At 35.1% G+C, this 22,597-nt stretch overlaps 1 protein-coding gene across 3 annotated transcripts; it reads left to right on the forward strand.

Annotated features, from left to right (window-relative positions):
* Nucleotides 1-2,834: 2,834 nt before the first annotated feature.
* Nucleotides 2,835-21,496, forward strand: LOC127255686 (membrane-bound transcription factor site-2 protease homolog). 3 transcript variants are annotated; one of them, XM_051281356.1, is made up of 10 exons: nucleotides 2,835-3,067; nucleotides 3,168-3,233; nucleotides 3,346-3,412; nucleotides 3,514-3,600; nucleotides 4,026-4,129; nucleotides 17,631-17,778; nucleotides 17,861-17,941; nucleotides 18,031-18,492; nucleotides 19,244-19,558; nucleotides 21,052-21,496. In XM_051281356.1, exons 1-10 carry the CDS (start codon nucleotides 2,976-2,978, stop codon nucleotides 21,211-21,213), a joined length of 1,584 nt encoding a protein of 527 aa, XP_051137313.1. In that variant the 5' UTR covers nucleotides 2,835-2,975; the 3' UTR covers nucleotides 21,214-21,496. The 3 variants fall into 3 exon arrangements, with proteins under 3 accessions (XP_051137313.1, XP_051137314.1, XP_051137315.1); XM_051281357.1 differs by lacking the exon at nucleotides 17,861-17,941; XM_051281358.1 differs by lacking the exons at nucleotides 2,835-3,067; nucleotides 3,168-3,233 and having other exon boundaries at nucleotides 4,033-4,129.
* Nucleotides 21,497-22,597: the final 1,101 nt, after the last annotated feature.

A 22,597-nucleotide genomic window follows, 5' to 3' on the forward strand; every position in this document is an offset into this window, starting at 1 on the left:
ATACATAGTAAGTATTTAAAATATATAAAATACTATAAATAAATTTTTATTACTAGTATTAATATTTCAAAAAAATTGTATCTTATATATACAATTTTAAATATTTGATAGAATAATTATATATATAGATAGATATTTATTGTGCTAATATTATATTGACATATAATAAAGTTTATATTATGTATAATATTTTTATAATATTTACGTAATATTTTATACTTCTTCCGTCCCAAAAAAATTGTCTTGTTTTTCCATTTTCGTCCGTCCTAAAACAATTGTCTTGTTCCTTATTTAGTAATCGTAGTCCACACTTTATAACAAAATTATTTCTATTTTTCCAAACTACCCTTAATTATTACTCTAACCTACTTTTTAAAATCCTTAAAAAAGCAAAGGCTTTTGAGTCTTTTACATTCTACTTTATACACCACTTTTAATTAAATACTATTATTCCTTAATTCTTGTGTCAACACCCAATAAGACGTCTCTTTTGGGACGGAGGGAGTATTATATTAAATATAATTATGAATTTTGTACAAAAATAATATAAATTATTAATATCAATTTTTTTCATTTTATAGGTAGAATTAGAAGAGTAAGTAAACTAATATTATAAAATGATGTATATTGTAGACAAAAAAAATTGTGTTATATTTTTATAAACACAAAATCGTACAAATTACATATGATTTAAATATATGCGGGTCCTATTCTCTATTCGGATCCTTTGATTCTCTCTCTGGGTCGATCCATTTTTCCAATTTGAATTTGGGTGGCTTCTTTGATCCGAAGGGATTTTGGTCTTCGGTTTGACTTCGCCGGCTTTTGAAAGACTTTGGTATCCATGTTGGTGATTTTGATCGTCGACTTTGGATTGATGCCTCATTTGGATGATCCGACGGAATTTGATCCTTGAGGGAGGGATTTGGTGCTCCATAACGCTTTTGGCGGCGTGTCCCTTTGACTTTTGGATCGAAGAGGGCATGGTTTGCGCCTTTTATGAAGAACGCGACGAACATCTTGAAGCTTTGGGAGCGACTTTGGAGGCTCTTCCTTGGTTTTGATGGATTCCTCGATGACTTTGAGAGCTTTGATCCTTTCTCCGGCTCGGACATACGACGAAGAACGTTAACTCCATCGGTTCGTCAACCAATATTGAATCATTTGTCCAAATCGGTGACTTTTCGACGAAGAACGCTTCGAAGGACACGAAGAACAATGAAGAACATTGCAGAGAATCTAGAGAGACTTACCCTTGCGCGAGTCTTCAAATGAACTTCGATATATAAATGAATTGGCCAAGGCTCCTATTTATAGGGAGGGTGGCCTTGGCTTCCTTTTCGGATGGTGCCACGTGGATGGAAATATTTTATAATATTTCCTTTTCCATCGGATGCCGTTTTTCATTTTTGACGGATTTAATTATGCACATTCCTTTCTCGCCAAAATCTTTATATCATTGTCTTTTTTGGAAGATATTAATTTATATACTTCATTTATTGACAAGATCTTTATATCATTGCCTTGTTTGGAATATATTAATTTATATACTTCCTTTATTGACAAGATTAATTTATTTTGCTGCCAAATTTATTATGGCTCTATTTATGCACGTAATATTTGTACGATATCTTCCATTTTAAGCAGATTTTTGCATTAATGGTTGATATTTATTGTACAAAAATTAACATATATGCATAATTAAATATCATATATTTATTTTATTGGAATTTTATTTTCTTCCAAAATATATGATATCTAATTGATTTTAGACATATATTTTTAGTGTCTACATATATAATCATTGTTGTATTTAAAATCTATATATTTAATTTTCTATTGCAATTTTTTTTAAAATATAAATTTGTAACTTATATTGATTGAATGAATATATATATACATATATATATATACATATCATGATTTTATTTAAATTCTACGTACCAATTTTGGATTGTATTTCAATAAATTAGTCACATTGTAATTTTTACATTATGTATATTTTATTTTACAATTAGATTTCGATAATACAATAATGTTAGTGCAAATTTAAAAATCTCAATGAATATGAATAAATTTGAGGGGAAATAAGAGCGATCGATTGCATGAAGGAGGAAAAATTTCAATATATTATGGTACATGAACGAGAATGACGGACATAAGATTTTCTTTGAGATATGAGAAGTATGTAGTTGTTTTTTTTTGTTTCATTCCATAATAAAACGTAATTATAATTATTTATTATTATTATTTTTAAATACACATACAAAAGTACACAAAAAATAAATAAAGGTATATCAGTAGAACAATTTAGGTAGAGCGAGACTTAGTATAGATAGGGCGAAATGTGCTATAAGTATATAAAAAAATGTTAAAAGTATTTAAATATATTTTAAAGGTACATCATATTTATATTATACTATTTAATAAAAAAATAAAAAAATAGGAATTAAATTTAAATCAATAGTGAAAAAGAGGGAGTGCAGATCAACTTTTTAATAATAGAGACTGAATGTAAATTCTACACTACTGACATGACATGGATTGCCGACCAAGTTTCCCTTTTTTTTAATTATGAGTTAAATTATTTATTAATATAAAAACAATATATTAAGCCTTATATCATCTAAGTCAGACCAACTCAATATTGACAAACTAATAAAAATATGTGATTTTCTTTTATAGCCAGGGGAGAATTTTGTCTTCAATTTTATTATTTATTCAAATTTTTACTCCTAAAATGATTTAATCAAATATTTTTTATATAATATTAAAAATTAATTTTATTAATATCGTTTACAACGTCACACAAATATTCAAAACCTAAACCAAAGCTCCACACAACATAGGGATTGGCACACTAAACGGTCTCGTTAAACCATCTTACCGTCTTCCGGTTGGGGAAGGGGATGGAGCGGGAGAGGGTTCTTGTTTGTTTAAATTTCAGGCTCTAACCCTTGGTTACGCTCGGGATCATGGCTGGCAGGCGTGGGAGAAGACGATGGAGCCCTCAGACGCTTCTGCCCCTGCGCCGCACCAGACAATTGTCTAACACTGTCTCTTGCTGGTTCGTTGCACTATAAATTGCTTCCATAAATGTTTCCCATGTGTAAAAAATTCATAATTTGGCATTGAAATATCCATAAATGCAATCACGATTCTCGTAGGTATTGCGATTGCAAGTTTTTGGCCCTCAATGAACCGTTGTTTCGTTTTGGTCGCAAGCATGCTAGGTCAGTGTGCTTTCCTTCTTGTTTGGTTTCTCGTATCATCTTGTTTTAAGACAGACGAGGATGGAGAGTGTTTAAACTTGTTCCTATTGTTATTACTTGGATTTTCTTGAAGGTACTTGAGAGGTTGGTTTTCCATGGGGGTAGGGTTCAGTTTGTCTGCCGTGGTTGGACTGATGGTGGTCAGTTGTTTATCAGCATTGTTATTTGTATATACACAACGCAGATAATTTTTTCCTGAATGATGGTTGGTGATATTTTTTTCATTGTTCGCTGTTGTTAGTTTGTTCTTTGTCAATTGGTCCAAGCGGCACTTGTTCATATGGGATATGTGCAACCTGATAGCTCCTTAAGATGGCTCTCCTTTTTGGTCAGTATTCCATCCTCTCCTCTCATCTTTGCTGATCCATAGTTCGATGATCTTTTGCTGTTTGTGTATCCTCCACTTAATAACCATATTTATAGTATTTGCATCCGATGCCAGATGAATCAGTCATTTCTCTTCGGTAAATTATTGCCTTAAATTACATGTGGTACATGTTACAACATCTAGTGAGTATTGAGTGATTATGTTTTGAGACTATTGAACCTCTTAATTATTAGTTTCCTTTTAATATGTCTGCTGCTGTGGTTGTTGATTTTAGACTTACATAAAATTTATATCTACTTGTTTAGATTTACCTGCTCGTACGTTATAACTCACTGAAGATTGCAAGTGGCTATGTTTAAGATGTATCTAGTTTGTGAATTACACTTCTACTTCTTGACAGCTATGAAAGTCTTATACTTCTGCAGAATGCAGGGCTCAACATCTCACCTTCCAGTATTGGATACGTGTGCATATCCACTGTCATAAGTGTAATGGTTCATGAGTTTGGACATGCCCTTGCAGCATCAAGGTTATGATTCTCCCTCTTCTTTTTACAGCTATAGATGCCTAGTAACCTAGAAAGTTTGTACAGGTTCTCAAATTTTCCATTCTCCCTTAGAATAGTATATTTTAGTTTAACTAAGCTCATTCAATTTATGTCTCAAAGTCAACTGGAAGACTTTTCTAGTCATAAAAGATCTTTGTTAAATTGCAACTATAAAACCTTAGGCTTACTATGGAGTTTGTTTGCACTTTGCTCATTTTGTAAACATTTGGTTTATGGGAATTTCGTTTTAAAACTGCAAAATTATCTACTAATCCTCTTTAGTATCCCCTAGTATGCACCATGCTGATACAATACATCCGCATCTGATAATTTGAGATAACATGATGGGGTTGAGTAAGTAAAATAGAAGTCCCGCACTTTAAGGCTTAAGTACCGAGATTTTATTTAAGAGTACTAGCTAATAATGTGCTGAAGGAATGTGGTGCTTTATTGAGTTAGTGGTGGTTGCAGCACAGTGCGGTGTGGTGGTTTGGGATGGAGCAGGACCCCTAAAGACTGTACAGTTTGAGGTCAACTAAACTGTCTCTGTGCATAGACTGCTCAGCAGGATATTATTCAGCTTTTGGTCTAGTGAACAATTTCTTGCAGAGTCTTCATGACATGTTTTCGACTTCAATTTTACTCTAAAAGAGTTAAAAATGTAGGTTTAGACTATGAAATTAAAATAAACAGAACCCTTGCTGGTTCCTTTGCTTGATATTGTTGTCTCTGTCTTTTCTTCCATCCCCCTCTTTTCATTTTTCAACCAGATGTTTTGTGTGCTAATCACCTTCTTTGTTTTGTCGAGAATGAAAAGCTCTAAATGATTCTTCTCATTTTCCCTACTATTTACAGCCTAAAATTTCCTACAATCAATCTTCATTTCTTTCATATTTTCTTCAACTTGAATCAATCACCTTATGCTTTCCCTCTTCACCACTTTATTTTTGTTCTTCCCTTTCCACCATTTCCCTTAAGCCTCTTCTGTTTTCAGCCATCATGTCATTTTTCGACAAAAGTGGCAGTAATGTCATTGTTTCTACTTATGTTATACCTATAGTATTATATCTAATAGACATTCTTGTTATCAAACCACCTTGGTATCTCTTGAGAATATCCCTTGAAAGTACATGCTCGGAAAGGTAATAACCTTAAACTATCTGTGAAGGAGTAGCTGAGCTGTAAATAGCTTATGTTAGGAGAATCAAATTAGTTAGTTAGTTTACTTTTTTCCTCTTTGCAATCTCAATCTCCTATATAACACCGTGTATTATCAATTCAAAGCAATGTGGAAATACATAATCTTCTTTCTCTCATCTCTGATTTCCCACATGGTATTAGAGCTCTAGGAATTTTTTCTAGGGTTTCGTCTTCAAGCAACCTTCATTGCCGTGTTTCTATTCCAATTTTAATTACTTTGAGTTTCTCTTCTTTACCAAGTCAATGTTTGAAACCACCGTCTCCAACAATTCCATCCGTTCCCAAGAATCGAATTCTGTTCAGAAAATTGGAGAATTGCATAATATCCGGGCATCCAATAGGTTCAATAGGGAGAACTATCTCAAATGGTCCTAAATTGTCCGCACATACCAAAAGGGCAAATGGAGGCTTAATCACCTCCTTGGAACCGGACCAGAAAGGAAAGGATCCAGCATTTGAAGCATGGGATGAAGAGGATTCCATGATTATGTCCTGGCTATGGGATTCCATGGACCCAACGATCAGTGACACTTTCATGTTCTTAAATGCTGCACAGGAAATTTGGGACAATATCAACCGCACATAGTTGGAGGGCTGTGATGCTGCCTTTGTGAATGAAATCAAAGAAAAAACCGGAGCCACCAAGCAAGGAGACAAATATGATGCTGCCACTTTGAAGTAGTTCATTGAGAAGGATCGGAAATATGATTTTTTGACCGGATTGAATTCTGAATTTGATCAGGTTAGGATCTAAATCCTCGGCAAGGAAGATACACTGACTGTAGAAGAGACAATCTCATTAATCTGAGTAGAAGAAAGTCATAGGAGTGTTATGCTAGAGCCACATATTGTAACACCCCGGCAGGCTCAAACCGGAGCGTCATCGCCACGCCACACCGGAAGGCTCGTTCATCAACCAACAAGTCCTATGCTGTGGCGCTAAGGCTAAAATAATAAATACCAATAACTAATAGGGACTTAGAATTAAAGCACACCGGTTTATCAATTAAGTAAATAAAGTTCAATTCAAAAGCATAAATTGGAAATAGTTCAAAAGACATTAGTCTTTAAACATGATTAATGACTTTCAAAAGCTTCTTAGAAGGTAAAGTAGTTTTAATTCCCCCAATGGATCATATGACGTGAATGCATCATTTAGGTATGACGGAAGCATGATCACACACATTAGTCTTTTAGCGTCTCCTTTATATCTCTTTTTCATTCTCAAATAATAGTGATGAGCACATTACGAAGAAAACTCCACTAGGCCTTAATCAGGGCCGACTCGACCCGGTTTTCCAACCTTATTACTTCGTATGACACGTCACATAGTTTCACATAACAAACATAGGGTCACAACCCTCAAAGAAAACTCCACAATGTGTGCATAAGGGTTCGAAACCCAAAGTATACGTAAATCAATTTATTATTAGTTTGCGAGGGGCGCCATACGGCCCACAACCCTCTAGTCTCCAATATAACATACCAAGAGGGGATTGTATGCAATCCATCCCTCCATCACAGATGACGGTCTAAAGACCTTTTCATCGTGAATGACGTGCACCTCGGAATCACCCAAAAAGGGAATCCGCCATCTCGATCCCTCGACCTAGCCCATTCGGGATCTAGTTCAAGGTTAGCTAGTTATCCTAAAATACCGGTATACCCTCACGTGTTTGCAAGGCACAGAGGTGGAAGGCTATGCCTTATCATCCAAACAATTGACGAGCTGATCGGACTCGACGGTAGTTTCAATTACCAATTTGACCAAATACTCAACATGCTCTTAGGCAAATTTCAAAAAGAGTGTTTTAAACTCAAAATATTCCAATTGTCAACATTTAACCATGCAAAAGTAGGATATTAGACCCAACAAGTTCGTTATAATCTCACTTTATTTTGCCAAATAAATATTCGAAAAATATGTCAATCACAATAGACATGGTTTAACTCCAAAAATCATAATATTTAAATATAATCGTAAATCTTTTTCCAAAAACCCTAACTAGGTTAGGGCAAAACTAGGGTTTCAAACTCATCCCATAAATTCTACGATTTTCAATTTAAAATCAAATAATAATCTTCACATAAGCCTTAGATGACATTATAATCAACTTTCCAGAAAAAATTGACAAAACCTAACACTTTTAAGGCAAACCCATTTGACAATAATTTTGAAAAATATCAATAGAAGGGTCTAGGATTAGAATATATCATCTATCTAAGATTAATCTCACTTACCTCAACAGAATAGACCAAAAAGAAGAATTTTGGAGAAGAAGAACTCCAAGAAGAAGAAGGGCTGGCGGCGGCGTGCGTGATGGCTGCTGCTGCTGTTCCTTTTTTTTTTTTTTTTAATTTTATTTTATTTTATTCTTTTATTAAACATAAAATACTTAGCCATTTATTAATTATTTTATACTACTTTGGCCTAAACTCAATCTTTACTTCTATTTTAAACCCAACTCTTTAATTTATTACACTAAAAGACCAAAATAAATTATGCCCAAAATGAAATTTGTCCGACTCCGGCAAACTTCCGGCGATTATTTTACGGGCTATTACAAATATTATGGACGGGTCAGCCTTGGCAGCAAAAACAAATCAGGAGTTGTCCAAGAATGATCTGCCGGGTAGAGATAACCAAGGGAAGGAGAATAAAATCAATGTTGTAGTTATTGCAAGAAACCTAGGTGTACAAGGGAGAAGTCTTGGAAGTTGAATGGTAAACCATCAAGCCGAGAATGGGGCAACCGTGGGGCCAGCAACAAAGGCCTCAAGCGCATATGGCAGAGCAGGAAATCCAACAATAGGGGGTTTCAACGATGAAGAAATTGAGACGTTGAGAATTTTGTTGGGGTCACTTGAGAAGCCTTCTGGAGCATGTTCAATGGCGCTTTCAGGTAAACCTGTTTGCATTAATGTCTTAGACAAATTCTATACCAACTTTTGGATCATAGACTTCGGTGCTACAGACCATATGATCTCCACATCTCAACTTTTCCACACCAATACCCCATGTCCAAGTAATACAAAAATTGTCGTGGCCAATGGCTCTTTAGCTACTGTTGCAGGATTGGAGATATTCATATGATAGGCTTATCCTTAAAAACGTTCTCTATGTACTCAAAGTGTCAACGAGCCTTATGTCCATTCAAAAGTTAACTCATGGTCTCAAATGCTATGTTATTTTTTTGCTTTTCTTATTGTGTTTTTTAGGGCCAGGAGGAGGGTTGGACTTGCTAAGGAATGGAATGGTCTTTACCACCTCGAACCATCTAAAAAACACAAGAGTAACTTGTCTTCTTCTTTCGTTAGTTCCTTGAATAAAGATGTCATTGGCTACATCACCTACGTCTTGGTCATCCCTCGTTTAGGGTTTTAAAAATAATGTTTCCTCATTTGTTCTAAGGATAAGATATTTCTGAATTTCATTTTAACATTTGTGAATCGGCAAAACATACTTGTGCATTTTTTCCTATTAGCAATAAAAGTTCTCATGCTTTTCATTTGCTTCATTGTGATATATGGATTCCTTCCATTATACCTAATGATTTTGGGGCTCATTGGTTTGTGTCCTTAATTGATGATTGCACTTGAGTTACATGGATCTTTTTTCTTAACCAACAATATGATGTTAGCATTGTTAATACTTAATTTTCATTCGATGGTTCAAAATTAAATTGGGGTCAAAATAAAAAAGCGTTACGACATACAATGCTAGAGAGTATTTCAATCAGATTTTATCACCTTACTTTCAATCAAAAGGGATTATCAACGATTCACAGCAAAATGGGGTATAGCTAAAAGAAAAAATGGGCATTTACTTAACACCACCCGAGCCTTACTATTTCAATTGAATTTTCTTAAGTCTTATTGAGGAGAAGCTGTTTTTATTGCCATAAATTTGGTAAATAGACTTCCATCCCATGTGTTAGAAAAGAAAAGCAATAGCTTCTACTCTTACTTCACAACCTCAAATGGCCTCATTCCTTGGGTATTTGGGTGAACTGCCTTTGTTCATGTTCGCAAACAACATAGAGGTAAGCTAGACCTTAGAGCCATCAAATGTGTTTTTCTTGGTTACTCATCCACTCAAACGGGATACAAGTGTTACAACCCCTCTACCAGAAAATTTTACATCTACTTTCACATAAAATAAACCTTTTTTTTTTTTTTTTTTCTTTCAATTCCTCTCTTTAGGGGAGATTTCAATGATGGAAGATAGTACTTCTGAGTTCTTCGGACCATTCAAAATCCTTGACCTTTTGCATGTGCCAGCCCGTGTTAACCTGTATCATCAGGGACCTTAGAGCCAAACTCTCATCATGTTCCAACTGACTAAAGCAAGGTTAGTAGCCAAAGGGTACACTCAAACTTATGGGTGGATTATCTAGAAACCTTTGCTCCAGCTACAAAAATAAACATGGTGATTATTTTGTTATTATTGGCTGCTCACTTCAATTATCAATGCCTACAATATGACGTTAAAAATGCATTCCTTCATGGTAACTGAAATGAGGAAATCTACATGAACATTCCACCAAGATTTGAAGAGAACACAATAACAAGGTGTGCAACCTGAAAAAAAAAACCCTTTATGGCTTAAAACAATCTCCTAGAGCAAGGTTTGGCAGATATGTGGAAGTTATGAAGGAATTTGGGTACAAGCAAGGCCAAGGTGACCACACTCTTTTCATTAGGCATTCGCCTGTATAAGGAGTGACTGCTCTTTCAGTCTATGTGGACGACATCATAGTGACTGGAAATGATGAGAAAAAGAAGCATGAATTGAAGATGAGACTAATAAAAGAATTTGAAATAAAGGAACAAGGGAAATTGAAGTACTTCCTCAGCATTGAGGTGGCATATTCCACACAAGGGATCTTCGGGTCTGTTTGTTGTCTTTTAGTTTGAAGACAACTTTGGGAATTGTGTAGATAATATAAAAATAATGAGTGTGTAGTATATTATTTTTTTTTTTTTGGAGAAATGTGATGGTTTGTTTTGAGTAAAAGAAAACACCCTTCATATCTCAGCAAAAGTGTGATTTATTGGCAGAAACATAGAAGATTAGGTGTAAGCCGATATCTACTCCAATAGATTCAAACTATAAGTTGGGAGAAGCTAAAGAAGAACCAGAACCCATTGTGGATAAAAGAATGTACCAGGCATAGCATATTCTATAAGTATAATTAGTCAATTCATGCATGATCCAAGAGAACCTCATCTTTAGGCTGCTTACAGGGTACTGTATTACTTGAAAGACAATCATGGGAAACAAATCTTGTTCAAAACGAATGACACTTGCTTTGGAAGCCTACGCCAACGCTGATTATGCTGGCTCCTTAGTGGATAGAAAATCAACTATAGGGTACTTTTCTTAAGAGGAGCCTAGTGACATGGAAGAGCAAGAAGCAGAATGTAGTGGCAAGGATTCAAATTCATGGCTATTGCTCAAGGATTATGAACTATAAGTTCATCAAAGAGACAATACTACTTAATTTTTTGGCAAGTGTGTCACATCTACTGTGACAACAAGTCTACTATTAATATAGCTCATAATCGTATACAATATGATAAGACAAAGCATATTGAAATTGATAGGCATTTCATCAAAAAATCTGGAGGAAGGGTTAGTTTGTATGTCCTAAGTTCCATTAGAGAGACAATTAGCCGATGTTCTAACAAAATGGCTGAATGGTTCTGAGTTTCCATGTTCTTGTATCCAAGTTGGGACTGGAAGACATCTATTCCTAAGCTTGAGGGGGAGTGTCAATGAGTAGCTAGCTCTGTAAATATGTAGGAGAATCAATTTGTAATCCAAATATTTTAGGAAAATTAGTTTGTTATCCTATCCCTTTGAAGAATATCGCATTTTCCATTGACGTAAAACTGAATAATACAAAATACAACACAAAACCCTATATAATACAACTACCAAAATACATAGAATGTCTATACTATTATAAATACATAAATACTCCTATACATAATATATCTAACACTTCCCCTCAAACTGGAGAATACAAATCGTATGATCCAAGTTTTAGACAGAAATTTAATTCGAGGGCCTCTGAGAGATTTAGTAAGAATGTCTGCAAGTTGATCATTCGAAGCAACACAACATCTTCTCCAGAATAAAATAACAATCAATCTTTATATGTTTAGTCATCTCGTGAAACACCGGATTAGAAGCAATATGCAAAGCAGCTTGATTGTCACGAAAGAGTTCTATTTCTGAAACTTCCATTATCTTAAGTTCATGAAGTTGTTTTATCCAAATAAGTTCACATGTCGCTAATGCCATCACCCGATATTCTGCTTATGTACTTGATCAAGCAACAATATTTTGTTTTTTACTTTTCCATGAGATAAGATTACCTCCCACAAATATGCAATACCCCGAAATAGAGTGTCTGTCAACGGGGATCCTGCCTAATCAGCATTTGAATAGCCAATTGATTCAGTGACCTTGATTAGTGTACAATAATCCTCTACCAGGAGACCTTTTGATGTACTTAAATATTTGAATGACAACATCCAAGTGACTATCGCTTGGAGACTGAAAAAATTGACTCACAACACTCACAGCAAAAGAGATATCAGGTCGAGTGTGAGATAGTTAAGCTTACCAACCATTCTACAATATCTAATGGCTCCTCTAATCCCAGAAGAAGCTTCATATTTGAATCCATGGAAAAGTCTACTGGCTTGCAGTCCGACAAGCCAGTTTCTTCAATAATATCCAATGCGTATTTCCGTTGTGAAAGAACAATACCATCTCGTGATTGAGCAACCTTAATACCAAGAAAGTACTTCAATGGTTCCATATCTTTAGTTTGAAAATGCTTAAATAAACTGAGTAACCTATTCTTGATCATTTCAAGTGATAACAATATCATCAACGTACACAAGAAAGTATAAACACTTACCACGTGATGAGTGCTTATAAAAGACAGAATGATCTAATGCACTTCATATCATACCAAACTCTTGTATCACACTGCTGAATTGACCGAACCAAGCACGCAGAGATTGTTTCAATCTATATAGCGAACGGCGTAGTTTGCAAACAAGACCAGACTCTCCCTGAGCAACAAATCTAGGTGGTTGCTCCATATAAATTTCCTCCTAAGTTCGCCATGAAGAAATGCACTTAATATCATGGAGAGGCCATGTGTACATAGAAAGACGGATCCAAGACATTTTGGCAACAGGCGAGAAGGTTTTTGTATAATCCTCACCAAAGACACGTGTGAATCCCTTAGCCACTAAACGGGCCTTAAGACGAGCAACTTGACCATCCGAACCAACCGTAACTGCATAGACCCAACGGCAAGCTACGGGAGACTTAACTAAAGGCAAAGGCACCAAGTCCCAAGTACCATTAGCATGTAAAGCAGCCATTTCATCTACCATTGCCTGTCACCAACTTGGATAAGAAAGCTTAACGAAGGGATTTAGGAAGGGAGACAAAAGATAAGTTTGACATAAAGGTATAGTATGTGGGAGACAGACGATTAAAACTAAGAAAATTGTAAATGGGATGGATTACGAGAAGAACGAGTACCTCGGCGTAACAGTGCAGGATCCAGCAGGGTAGTAGCCGCAGGAGAAAAAGACGATGGCAAGTCTTGAGAGCCAGGACAGTCAATAGACGCTAGAGGAACAAAAGTGGTAGAACCATCGGAAGGAGACACTAGCGGGCGAGGATGACGACTATACACCGGAAGAGGTGGACGCAAAAGAAAATGAGAATAGACACGTGGTTGACAGATGGGATCGAAGATAACGTAGGAAAATAAGGTATGGACTCAAAAAAGGTAACATCGGCTGAAAAGTAATAACTACGAATATTTGGAGAAAAACACTTATAACCTCTTTTCACCCTAGAATAGCCAAGAAAAACACAGTTCAGCGCCCGTGGGGCTAACTTATCCCGACCCAATAAGTGATCATGAACAAATGCTGTACACCCAAAGACACGGAGGAGTAAATGATATAAAGGATCGTAAGGGAACAAATTTTGATGAGGAATTTTATTATGGAGGACCGAACGGTTAATAAGATAATAGACAATAAGTACATCATCAGCCCCGAACCGGAAATGAACATGATGATGGACAAGCAGAGTACGAGCAGTCTTAATAAGGTGGCGGTTTTTGCGTTCAGCCAACCGATTTTTTTGAGGAGTATAAGCACAAGAGGACTGATGTCAAATACCATGAGATAACATAAACCGAGTCATAGGAGTAGAGAAATATTCAGTGACATTGTTAGTTCGAAGTATTTTAAGTTACACACTAAAAAGATTTTGAATTTCAGCGTAAAATGTTTCAAAGATAGAAAATAGTTTAGAACGAGCTTTCATCAAATAAAGCTAAGTACATCTTTAGAAATCATCAACAAAAGTAACAAAGAACTGAAACCCATAGACATAAGTAGTTCGACATGGACCCTATATATCATAAAAGACTAAAGCAAAAGACATATCAACCCTGTTATTAACCTTCCGGGGAAACAAAACACGAGATTGGTTTTCTAGCTGACAAGATCACAAGACAATGACGATAAACTAGAAAGACGAACAAGCCAACACAACATAGAAAGACTCGGGTGACCCAACCGTTGGTGCAGTAGTTGAGGAGAACTTACGATGGAACATGCAATTGGGAGTAAAGGTGGTGGAGGATGGTTAAGGTGATACAGTCCATGGAGCTCAAGTCCTTTGCCAATCCCTCGTGCTGCGGTCCTAAATAAAGAAGGAATCAGAATCAAATGGTATTGAGCAGTTCAAAGTTTAAACAAGATTAAACGGGCAACGAGGAACAAAAAGAACGGAAGATAAAAGAACACATGGCAATGGTTTAGCATCATCGACAACCTTAACAGAAACACGTGACCCATTAGCTAAAGTAATATCAGGTAATGAGGTAGACTTATAAAATTAGGAAAACAGTTTTGGATTACCAGATAGGTGATGAGAGACACCAAAAATCAAGGACCCATGGTCCAAGAAAGGTACCAGTGTGAAATGACTGCTTTAAAGCTTGGTATGCAAGATACGCCTCATAATCGGAACCAATCAAAGTGATAAAATTGCACGATGAATGAGGAGTTTCAACCCGCGCAACATTAGCCCGAGGTGGTCGGCCATACAGTTGAAAACATTTATCACGAGTATAGCCCCACCTATTGTAATAAATGTAGCGTGGACAAGAGGTCCCACGAGAGCTAGGATCACTTTGCAGAGGCAAAAAAGTGAAGCTAGTAGACAGACTTGTCTCCGGAATTAATAATCGGATGGGCCACGGAGGAGACACTTAATAAGCGAGAATAAACATCATCAAGAGTCGGAATTGTCGAGCTGGAAAGAAGCTGATCGCAAACTTGACTTAGATCTGGACCAAGACCAACTAGTGCACACATCGTATAAAATATATCACGCTGATCAAGCTTCTCTGCAGCTGTTTTCCCCGGAGGCAAAACTGAATTGAGATTAGCCTTGATGGATGAAAATTTACCAAGATATTCAGGAATTGTCAATACGTATTGACGAAGATTAACCAAATTAGATATCACACTATAGAGGCGCTGAATATCATTGGTATATATAGTCTTTGCATGTCTCTAGAGATCATAACAGTTTGTAAAATTGGTAAAAATTGGATGAAGACTTGGATCAATAGACTCCACAAACTGCATAATGAAGCATCAGCCTTCAGCCATGCTGCTTTCTCTGTGCAAAAATCTGAGCGGATGGAGTAACATGATTTGCCAAACCTTGATCTATACACCACATTGGAACAGCTTTAGACCAAGAGCCATTGTTAGAATCTCCAACCAATCGTTCGGTAGCAATAACCGGGGTTAGAGAAAGAACACCCGTAAAAGAAGTAGAAATAGACATGTTTGGGGTAATATTTGAATTGAAGAGAGCTCTAACAATTCAGGATAACAAAAGTGACTTAAATCCTAAACAACAATCCAACAACCCAACCCAGGAGGAAGAACAACCTCAATACTGGACGCAGATCGTAGATGACAGAAGGAAGCAGGCCGCAGATGACAGAATAGCCTCGCAGACCGCAGATGACAGCGCGACAGTGCGGAGGCGGGCGGTGCAACGCGGTCGGTGCAGCAACAGGCGGTGGGTGGGTGACGGGACTAGAGCTACGAGAGTGGCTCTGATACCATGAAGAATATCGCATTTTTCATTGATGTAAAACTCAATAATACAAAATACGACACAAACCTATATAATACAACTAGCAAAATACCTAGAATGCCTTTATACTATTATAAATACAAAAGTACCCCTATTCATAATATATCTAATACCTATAAATGATGAAAAAGAGAAAATGGAGCTAAAATGCATATTACCAAAGGAGTTTGAAATAAAAGAGTTGGAAAAGCTGAAATATTTTCTTGGCATTTAAGTTGCATAGTCATCCCAAGGAATCTTTATATCAAAGCAAAAATATGTCATTGATTTATTGATGGAACCTGTAAGAGGAGGATGCAAGCCCGTCTTTTCTCCATGGACCCGAATCTCAAATTAAGTGAAGCTAAGGAAGACACAGTTCTCTTACTCTAGAAGCTTACACGGATGCAGACTATGCTGGATTTCTAGTGGATAGAAGATCAACTTCCAGGCATTTGCACTTTTCTTGCAGGAAAGTTTGTAACATGGAAAAACATGCTACAAAATGTTGTAGCAAGGTCATCAGAAGAGTCTGAATCAGAGCTATTGGCCAAGGAATATATGAATTACTTTGGCTAGACATAATTTTAGATGACTTGAAAGTTAAACATAAAAGGCCCTATGAAGTTGTACACAGACAACAAGTCTGGTATCAATATTGCTCATAACCAAGTGCAACGTGAGAAGACAAAGCACATTGAAATAGATAGACATTTCATCATAGAAAAGCTGGATGCTGAATTGGTGTGCATGTCTTGCATTCCTTCTGACTTACAGCTTGCAATTCATGAGGCTACTATTCAAGCTGGGAATGGAAGACATTTATTCACCTCAAGCTTGAGGGGGTGTCAAAATACATGGCTTGATTTATGTAATATAATTAATATAGATTTACAAATTTATGTAGTGTAATTAATGTAGATTTACTAATAATTAATTTGAAATCTTAAATCTAGGGATTACGATAGGCTGGTTATTGCCTAGGATTTTGGAATTAGATTAGATTGTCTTTTTTATTTTATTTATTTATTTTTTCTTTTATTTATGTATTCCTATATATGTATCTTGTGGAACAACAAAAATGAGTCATTTTTCCGATTCATTTCTTCACAATACTATCTAACATACGGCATTTTACCAAGGATAAAGTGGTAAATCAACCCAAAATTTAGAAATGAGAGGAGTAGTAAAACTTTGAATTGATTTGATGTGATATAAATAAGTGTTGAATGTGATATTTTAATAAAAAATATCTTGAAGCTAATATTTTAAATTAAAATTGGTGGTTGATGTTATGTTTTCTATAAAAAAATAATAATTAATAAAAAAGGCGATTATAGAGGAATAGTGTTGAAAACAAGAGAAAACACAATCAAACACACTGAGATCTCTCCCATCCCGTACCCAACATCAGAATTATAGTTGAAGTTGAGTATTAATTCTAAAGTATCGTTATATCTCACTAATATTGAGTTGTGAGTGGGTACTAATGCATGCAAGAGTGGTATATGCTAATGGGAGTATAGATGAACAACTGAGTAAAATTACTACAAAAAATTATCCGAAGTGTTGCTTGAGTCTCAAATATAACCTCTAGAAAAATCACCCAAATCTAAATCTTCTCTACTCAAATTCATTGGTGTCCCTGCTAAGGCAATTCCACTTAAGTTCGCCTATATCCTATTCCATTTAACTACTATTTGCTATTCCCATCTCTTTAATTATGATGCTCTTTCTTAACTCCAATCCCACGTAATGCAGTTTCAGCTCACCTGGAACACTGAGCTACTTTCTTTAGGCTATTATGCGCAAATTATCTGATCTTTTACTCTCCGGCCACACCATCTCAAATGGCAGTTTCTTTGCCTTTTCTGACAGACACTACTAAAACTGATCCAGTTAAACCGGGTCCTTTTCACTCAAAAAATTTTCAGGAGCACTTTGCCAATATGTTCTGTTCAGTCCAATGATAAATGGTATCACAACTTCCATATAAACACTAATTTAAGTGTATCACACTCAGAACTGAGAGGAGCAAGTTTTAGACGCTAATATCACTTCTATTGATTGTAGTGAGGGTGTAAAAATGGAGTATCTTGCTATCTTTTTGGCTGGATTATTTCCAGGAGCTTTGGTGGCCTTTAATCACACATCATTACTGGCATTACCGAGGATGGCTTCTCTCCGCATATACTGTGCTGGTGTTTGGCACAATGCCGTTGTAAGTGTCTATACTACTTCCTCCATTAGAAATGCAACCTTATTATGCTGGAAGTGATTTGATTTTCGGTTACTTGTTACAGTTTTGTGCAGTATGCGCTTTGGCTTTGTTCCTTCTTCCCTTCTTGTTGAGTCCATTTTATATCTACGGTGAAACCCCCTTGGTATAAAACAAAGTATTTTATGGTGCTATATCATTCCCCAAAGCTTTGTAGCTGCAGATAAATCTTGGATTATTTGCCCTCTTCCGCAGGTTTTGGATGTGCCCTCTGTCTCACCATTATCAGGTTATCTGTCACCTCATGATATTATACATTCATTGAATAACTTCAGGATCCATAACTCTGAGGAGTGGAAGCAGATAATTAATGACTTGACCAAGCAGACCCTCTCGCATAGCTCTGGCCTATCTAGTGGGTTAGGAACACTGGAGGAAGGCTATTGCATTCCTCATTCTTTAATTGAAGAGAGTACACTCACACACTTTGAAGGGAATCAGACATATTGTCCTAGTGACCTTACAGCATTTACACCTGCTTCCTGTCTTGTTGTGAGTGGGGCCGATGATGTTAGTTATATGAACAAGCAGCAGTCAGCTGACTCAGCTCAAGAAAATGTTCATTGTTTGGATGCTAATAATGTTGTAAAGCTTAGGAGATGCGCCTGTAATCATGAGAAAACTCCACAAAATCAAAGTGGCAGCATCTGTTCGCAGGTAATTTTCCTTTGTCAGGATACTAAGCATGCTAAAATATGATGACTTATGGACTGCTATTATGATCACTTGTGTACTGCTATGTTAGATAGACATTAACTGTATTGGTAAATTATGTCTATAGTATTTGTGGTTTTATGTAAACAAATAAAGGGTGTGTTTGTTTGTTTGAGATATTTATTTGATATGAGGTATAGGAAATTGTGTCAGTAATATAAAGAATAATATTTTGTATTGAATATTGAGTTTTGTAAGAGAATAAAATATATATTTTATATATTGAAAATCGTGTTGGGAGAAATTTGGTTGGGCAATCAAATCTAAAATATCTTATGTAAAAGTTTATTGCATATCAGCCCCCTGTTAACCAAAACAGCGCACAGAATCTCAGATGTTTCTGTTAACGTTCCCATCTTTACATTATGGAATCTATAGAGAAATATTTCTTCTCCCATCACATCCAAAAGTTATTCTGCAGAAAAGTATTTCTTCTCCTTAAAATGAAACACTTCCAAAATCTATTCTTCCATTAGGGAAAATTCAAATTCCGACAATCCAGAGTATTTGCACACAATTCCTAATATAATAAAGATTCTGTACAGATTTTCCCTGACTTGAGATGATTGTGATGTATGTACTAAATTTTATAAACTAAATTTCGTGCATTATGTAAAAACACAAGGAGCATATATTTTACCCGTGAAAATACTGTCTGCTATATGGCCAATGACAGTGACATTTATGGATACAGGTTGAATCATGCATGATGCCAGTGCAGCTTTCTGGTCAAGGATGGGCTGAGATAACATATTCGAGACTAAAATGTCTCTCCCGCGACACTGAAAGTTTATACCCAGATGAAGGAAACTCTAGCAGCAGAGGGAAAGGCTGCCTTCAAACTTTTGTCTTTGTTGGGGATCTGATCTCTATGTCACATTCAATCCATATGACTTCGTATCTCCCTCGGTCAATTCACTTTGCCACATGGATTCCAAATAAATTGGAGAAGATTCTTACGTGTGCCTTCCATGTCTCCTTATTAGTTGCGCTTCTGAACAGCCTTCCGGTATGTCGTAAAACTATTTACTGCTAACCCAATTGATAACTGATTAATATGTGTAACATATGTTTGCTTTTAAATTCTATGAAACTTGCTTGATCTTTTACTGGAAGATATTTGTTAGTGTTTTTCTTATTGTAGAGTTTGAGTGACTCCATATAGAACGTCTTTCTCCTTGACTTCAAACTGTTTCATCTTGCTTTGCTTTCTGATTGGTTTGTCGCTTAATGTCTTACAATCTTTGTTTATTGTTATTTCTATATTTATTTTTAAATATTATAAGATACTATTACTTGGAAGATATATATGTTTCAACAGTTTCCAACATGAACGCATTATGCTTTGTGTTTTTAACATTGTCTAATTGCAGCAGGATTTTGTAGTGTCTTTTTTGCCATTATCTGTAAAGTTGAATGCCTTCAAATTAGGGAAATAGGCAGTTGAAAATTGTCGTATGACCTGACAGCACTTTAATGCTGCATCACCTTTTGTTCATTTTCTTCTAGGATCATAAATTTCGTTGAAGAAGTAAATGTCTTGTATTAACATTAATGCAAAATAAATAGCTTCGATTCTCTATACTTAGATTAAAAACTGCTTAATTTTCAAGTTTTAAAACTTACTGTCAACGCCCTTATTGAACTATTGGAACTTACAATCAAGTTCAACTGCATATTCTCTTACTACATTAGCATTTTGGAGACAGTCAAAGTTTGTTCTTCCATAGGCCTGGTGAAAAGTTATATTTGAAAATTGATATATTTTTAGTACTAGTCTCTGTTAAGTTGGCAAATACTAGTATATTATATTACGGAGAGATAGCATTTCCTGTTAACATATTGTCTGTTCTTTGTGAACGAACCTTTTAACTTACTGTGAACACTTTTAAGCTATTGAATGTTATTGTTTATTACATAACAGTGCAAGGAATCCTTAGTCATGATTTATGATGCTAATTGTGTGCCGCCACTTCAGAAATGTGTTTGTTTAAATTGCATACTTGGTTTTGTCTGCATTTTGTGCAAGGATTCATTGATGGCAGGGAAATTTAATCTTCTTGTATGATTTGTGTCTTTGTGTTCTAATCTTTACTTAGAGGTTTACTTGTAGTTAAATTTGAGTTTCACTGAAATTCTCTTCTTTGCTTTGTACATCTATTCCTTCCGACCTTTTCTATCACGTCATTGTTCTCGATATGAAAAGCTAATGTTGCAAAAGGACATGCGAGTAGGATTTGTTGTGATGGGATTATTGGTTGTTCTAACATGGTTTGATCTGGGTATTAGAATGTAAAGGCTTTCCATTCATTGGTTCACTTTTTTGCTTGCTGTGGTAATTCACTTATTATAAGGGGGGATTTGTGCATTCTATAATTATCTGTTTAACCTATGTAAATTATTTAATTGCCATTTATGCAACTATCTATATCATTTGTGAATTTAAATAACAGGTCAATGTATTATTATCCATTCTTCCTTTAACTTTGTAAGCATTATCAGGTATATTATCTTGACGGTGAATCCATCTTGGAAGCAGCTTTGAACTCGTTTGATTCTATAAGCTCTAGGACAAGGCAATTGGTTCTTCGCAGTTGCCTGCTTGTGGGGACCTTTGTTTCTGCTTGCCGCATCCTGCAGACAGCCTATTTTGCTTTAAGTTAAGTCGTTTCTCATTAAATTATCTTTTGATCAGTTTACTTTCATTTTTACCCTAAACTTATATATTTATGTCATGTATACATATTAGGCTAGATGGTGTGAAATGTTTCTATATGGGGAGTTGAAACTAGAATTTATTATGGAAATGTCTCTAATTTTGTGCACAAGAATGATCCTAAAAGTTGTTCTTGTAACTCATTTGCCAAGCAAATAGAGGGAATGATTGAATGCTTTCTCATTCACAGTTAGGGTTGGGATCAGATAATGATATTTTAACTTTTGGATAGTTCATATTTGAATAGTGTTAGGTTTGAATTTTACTTGAAATATCATTGATTATGATTTAAGTTGAAATAATAAAACAATCATATTGCTGTTTGGCCGTTGGGAAGATTATTATATTTGCTTTTGTCAAATTTGCTATAAAGAATTAAGAGCAAAAATCAAATGTTAGTCCCAATCAAATTACTCTCATTCAAGAATAATTATCAAAATTAGTTTCATAGACAAACAAATAAATAAATGAATGAATGAGCGAATAAATCATCATTGTTGTGCCCATATGGTTGAATGCAATATTATTTTTTATAAGAAAAAAATGAGAGATTGTATATTAGAAAAATTGAAAACAATTGTGAAGTGAACAAAAGCATTGATAGAATTATTACTGTGATTTTAAGTTATGTTTGACTTTATTCGGAAATTGTCAAATTGTCCAAATCACAATTCCTGTTGGAAGTGATGCCTGAAATAAATACATCTGGGCATTTTTCTTTGTTGCAATTGTGATATTGATAGAGTTGTTAGACGAGTGACCAAGTTGAGTATATGATGTTCGAGCTCGACTTAAATATGTTATCGAACAATCTCGATTTAGTTCGCTTATAAGTTCGAGCTCAGCTTGCAAGACTTGAGCTCGACTTGAATTATAAATGTTTTTTTAATATATTTATTTTAATAAAATATTAATATTTTTACCAACGATACAAATTTTTATGAAAAAATAATTACAATAAAACAATGAGTAAAAAAATTATGAATAAACATTTAAATATTTACAATAAAACAATGAGGAAAAAATTTATGAATAAACATTTAAATATTTTAATGTTATAAAAATTTTAAAAGAAATTTGATTCCGCTAGTACCATGAGTGATTATATATAAAATAAAACAAAGCTATTGACAGTGTCTGACCTTCGTATATAAGACTTTTGTAAATTTTTTGAGCACTTCTTATATGTAATAAAAACAGAAACAAAAAAATATATGTTAAAACTTGAATCAATTCATTTATTTAAGTATGATATAATGCATAAATTTTTTATTCAAATTTACGAGTAATGTATTATTGTTGAATCAACACTGATAGTGTATAATTGCATGA

This window comes from Andrographis paniculata, unplaced genomic scaffold (genome assembly GCF_009805555.1).
Source record: "Andrographis paniculata isolate CXL003 unplaced genomic scaffold, ASM980555v1 Contig54END, whole genome shotgun sequence".
NCBI classification, from domain to species: Eukaryota; Viridiplantae; Streptophyta; class Magnoliopsida; order Lamiales; family Acanthaceae; genus Andrographis; species Andrographis paniculata.

Bases quoted from the DNA above. Each gene is read 5' to 3' on its own strand.
- LOC127255686 (XM_051281356.1), top strand. From the start codon at position 2,976: ATGGCTGGCAGGCGTGGGAGAAGACGATGGAGCCCTCAGACGCTTCTG. The intron at 4,130-17,630 runs GTTATGATTCTC...TATTGATTGTAG, and splicing joins CATGCCCTTGCAGCATCAAG to TGAGGGTGTAAAAATGGAGT. The intron at 18,493-19,243 runs GTAATTTTCCTT...TTATGGATACAG, and splicing joins GTGGCAGCATCTGTTCGCAG to GTTGAATCATGCATGATGCC.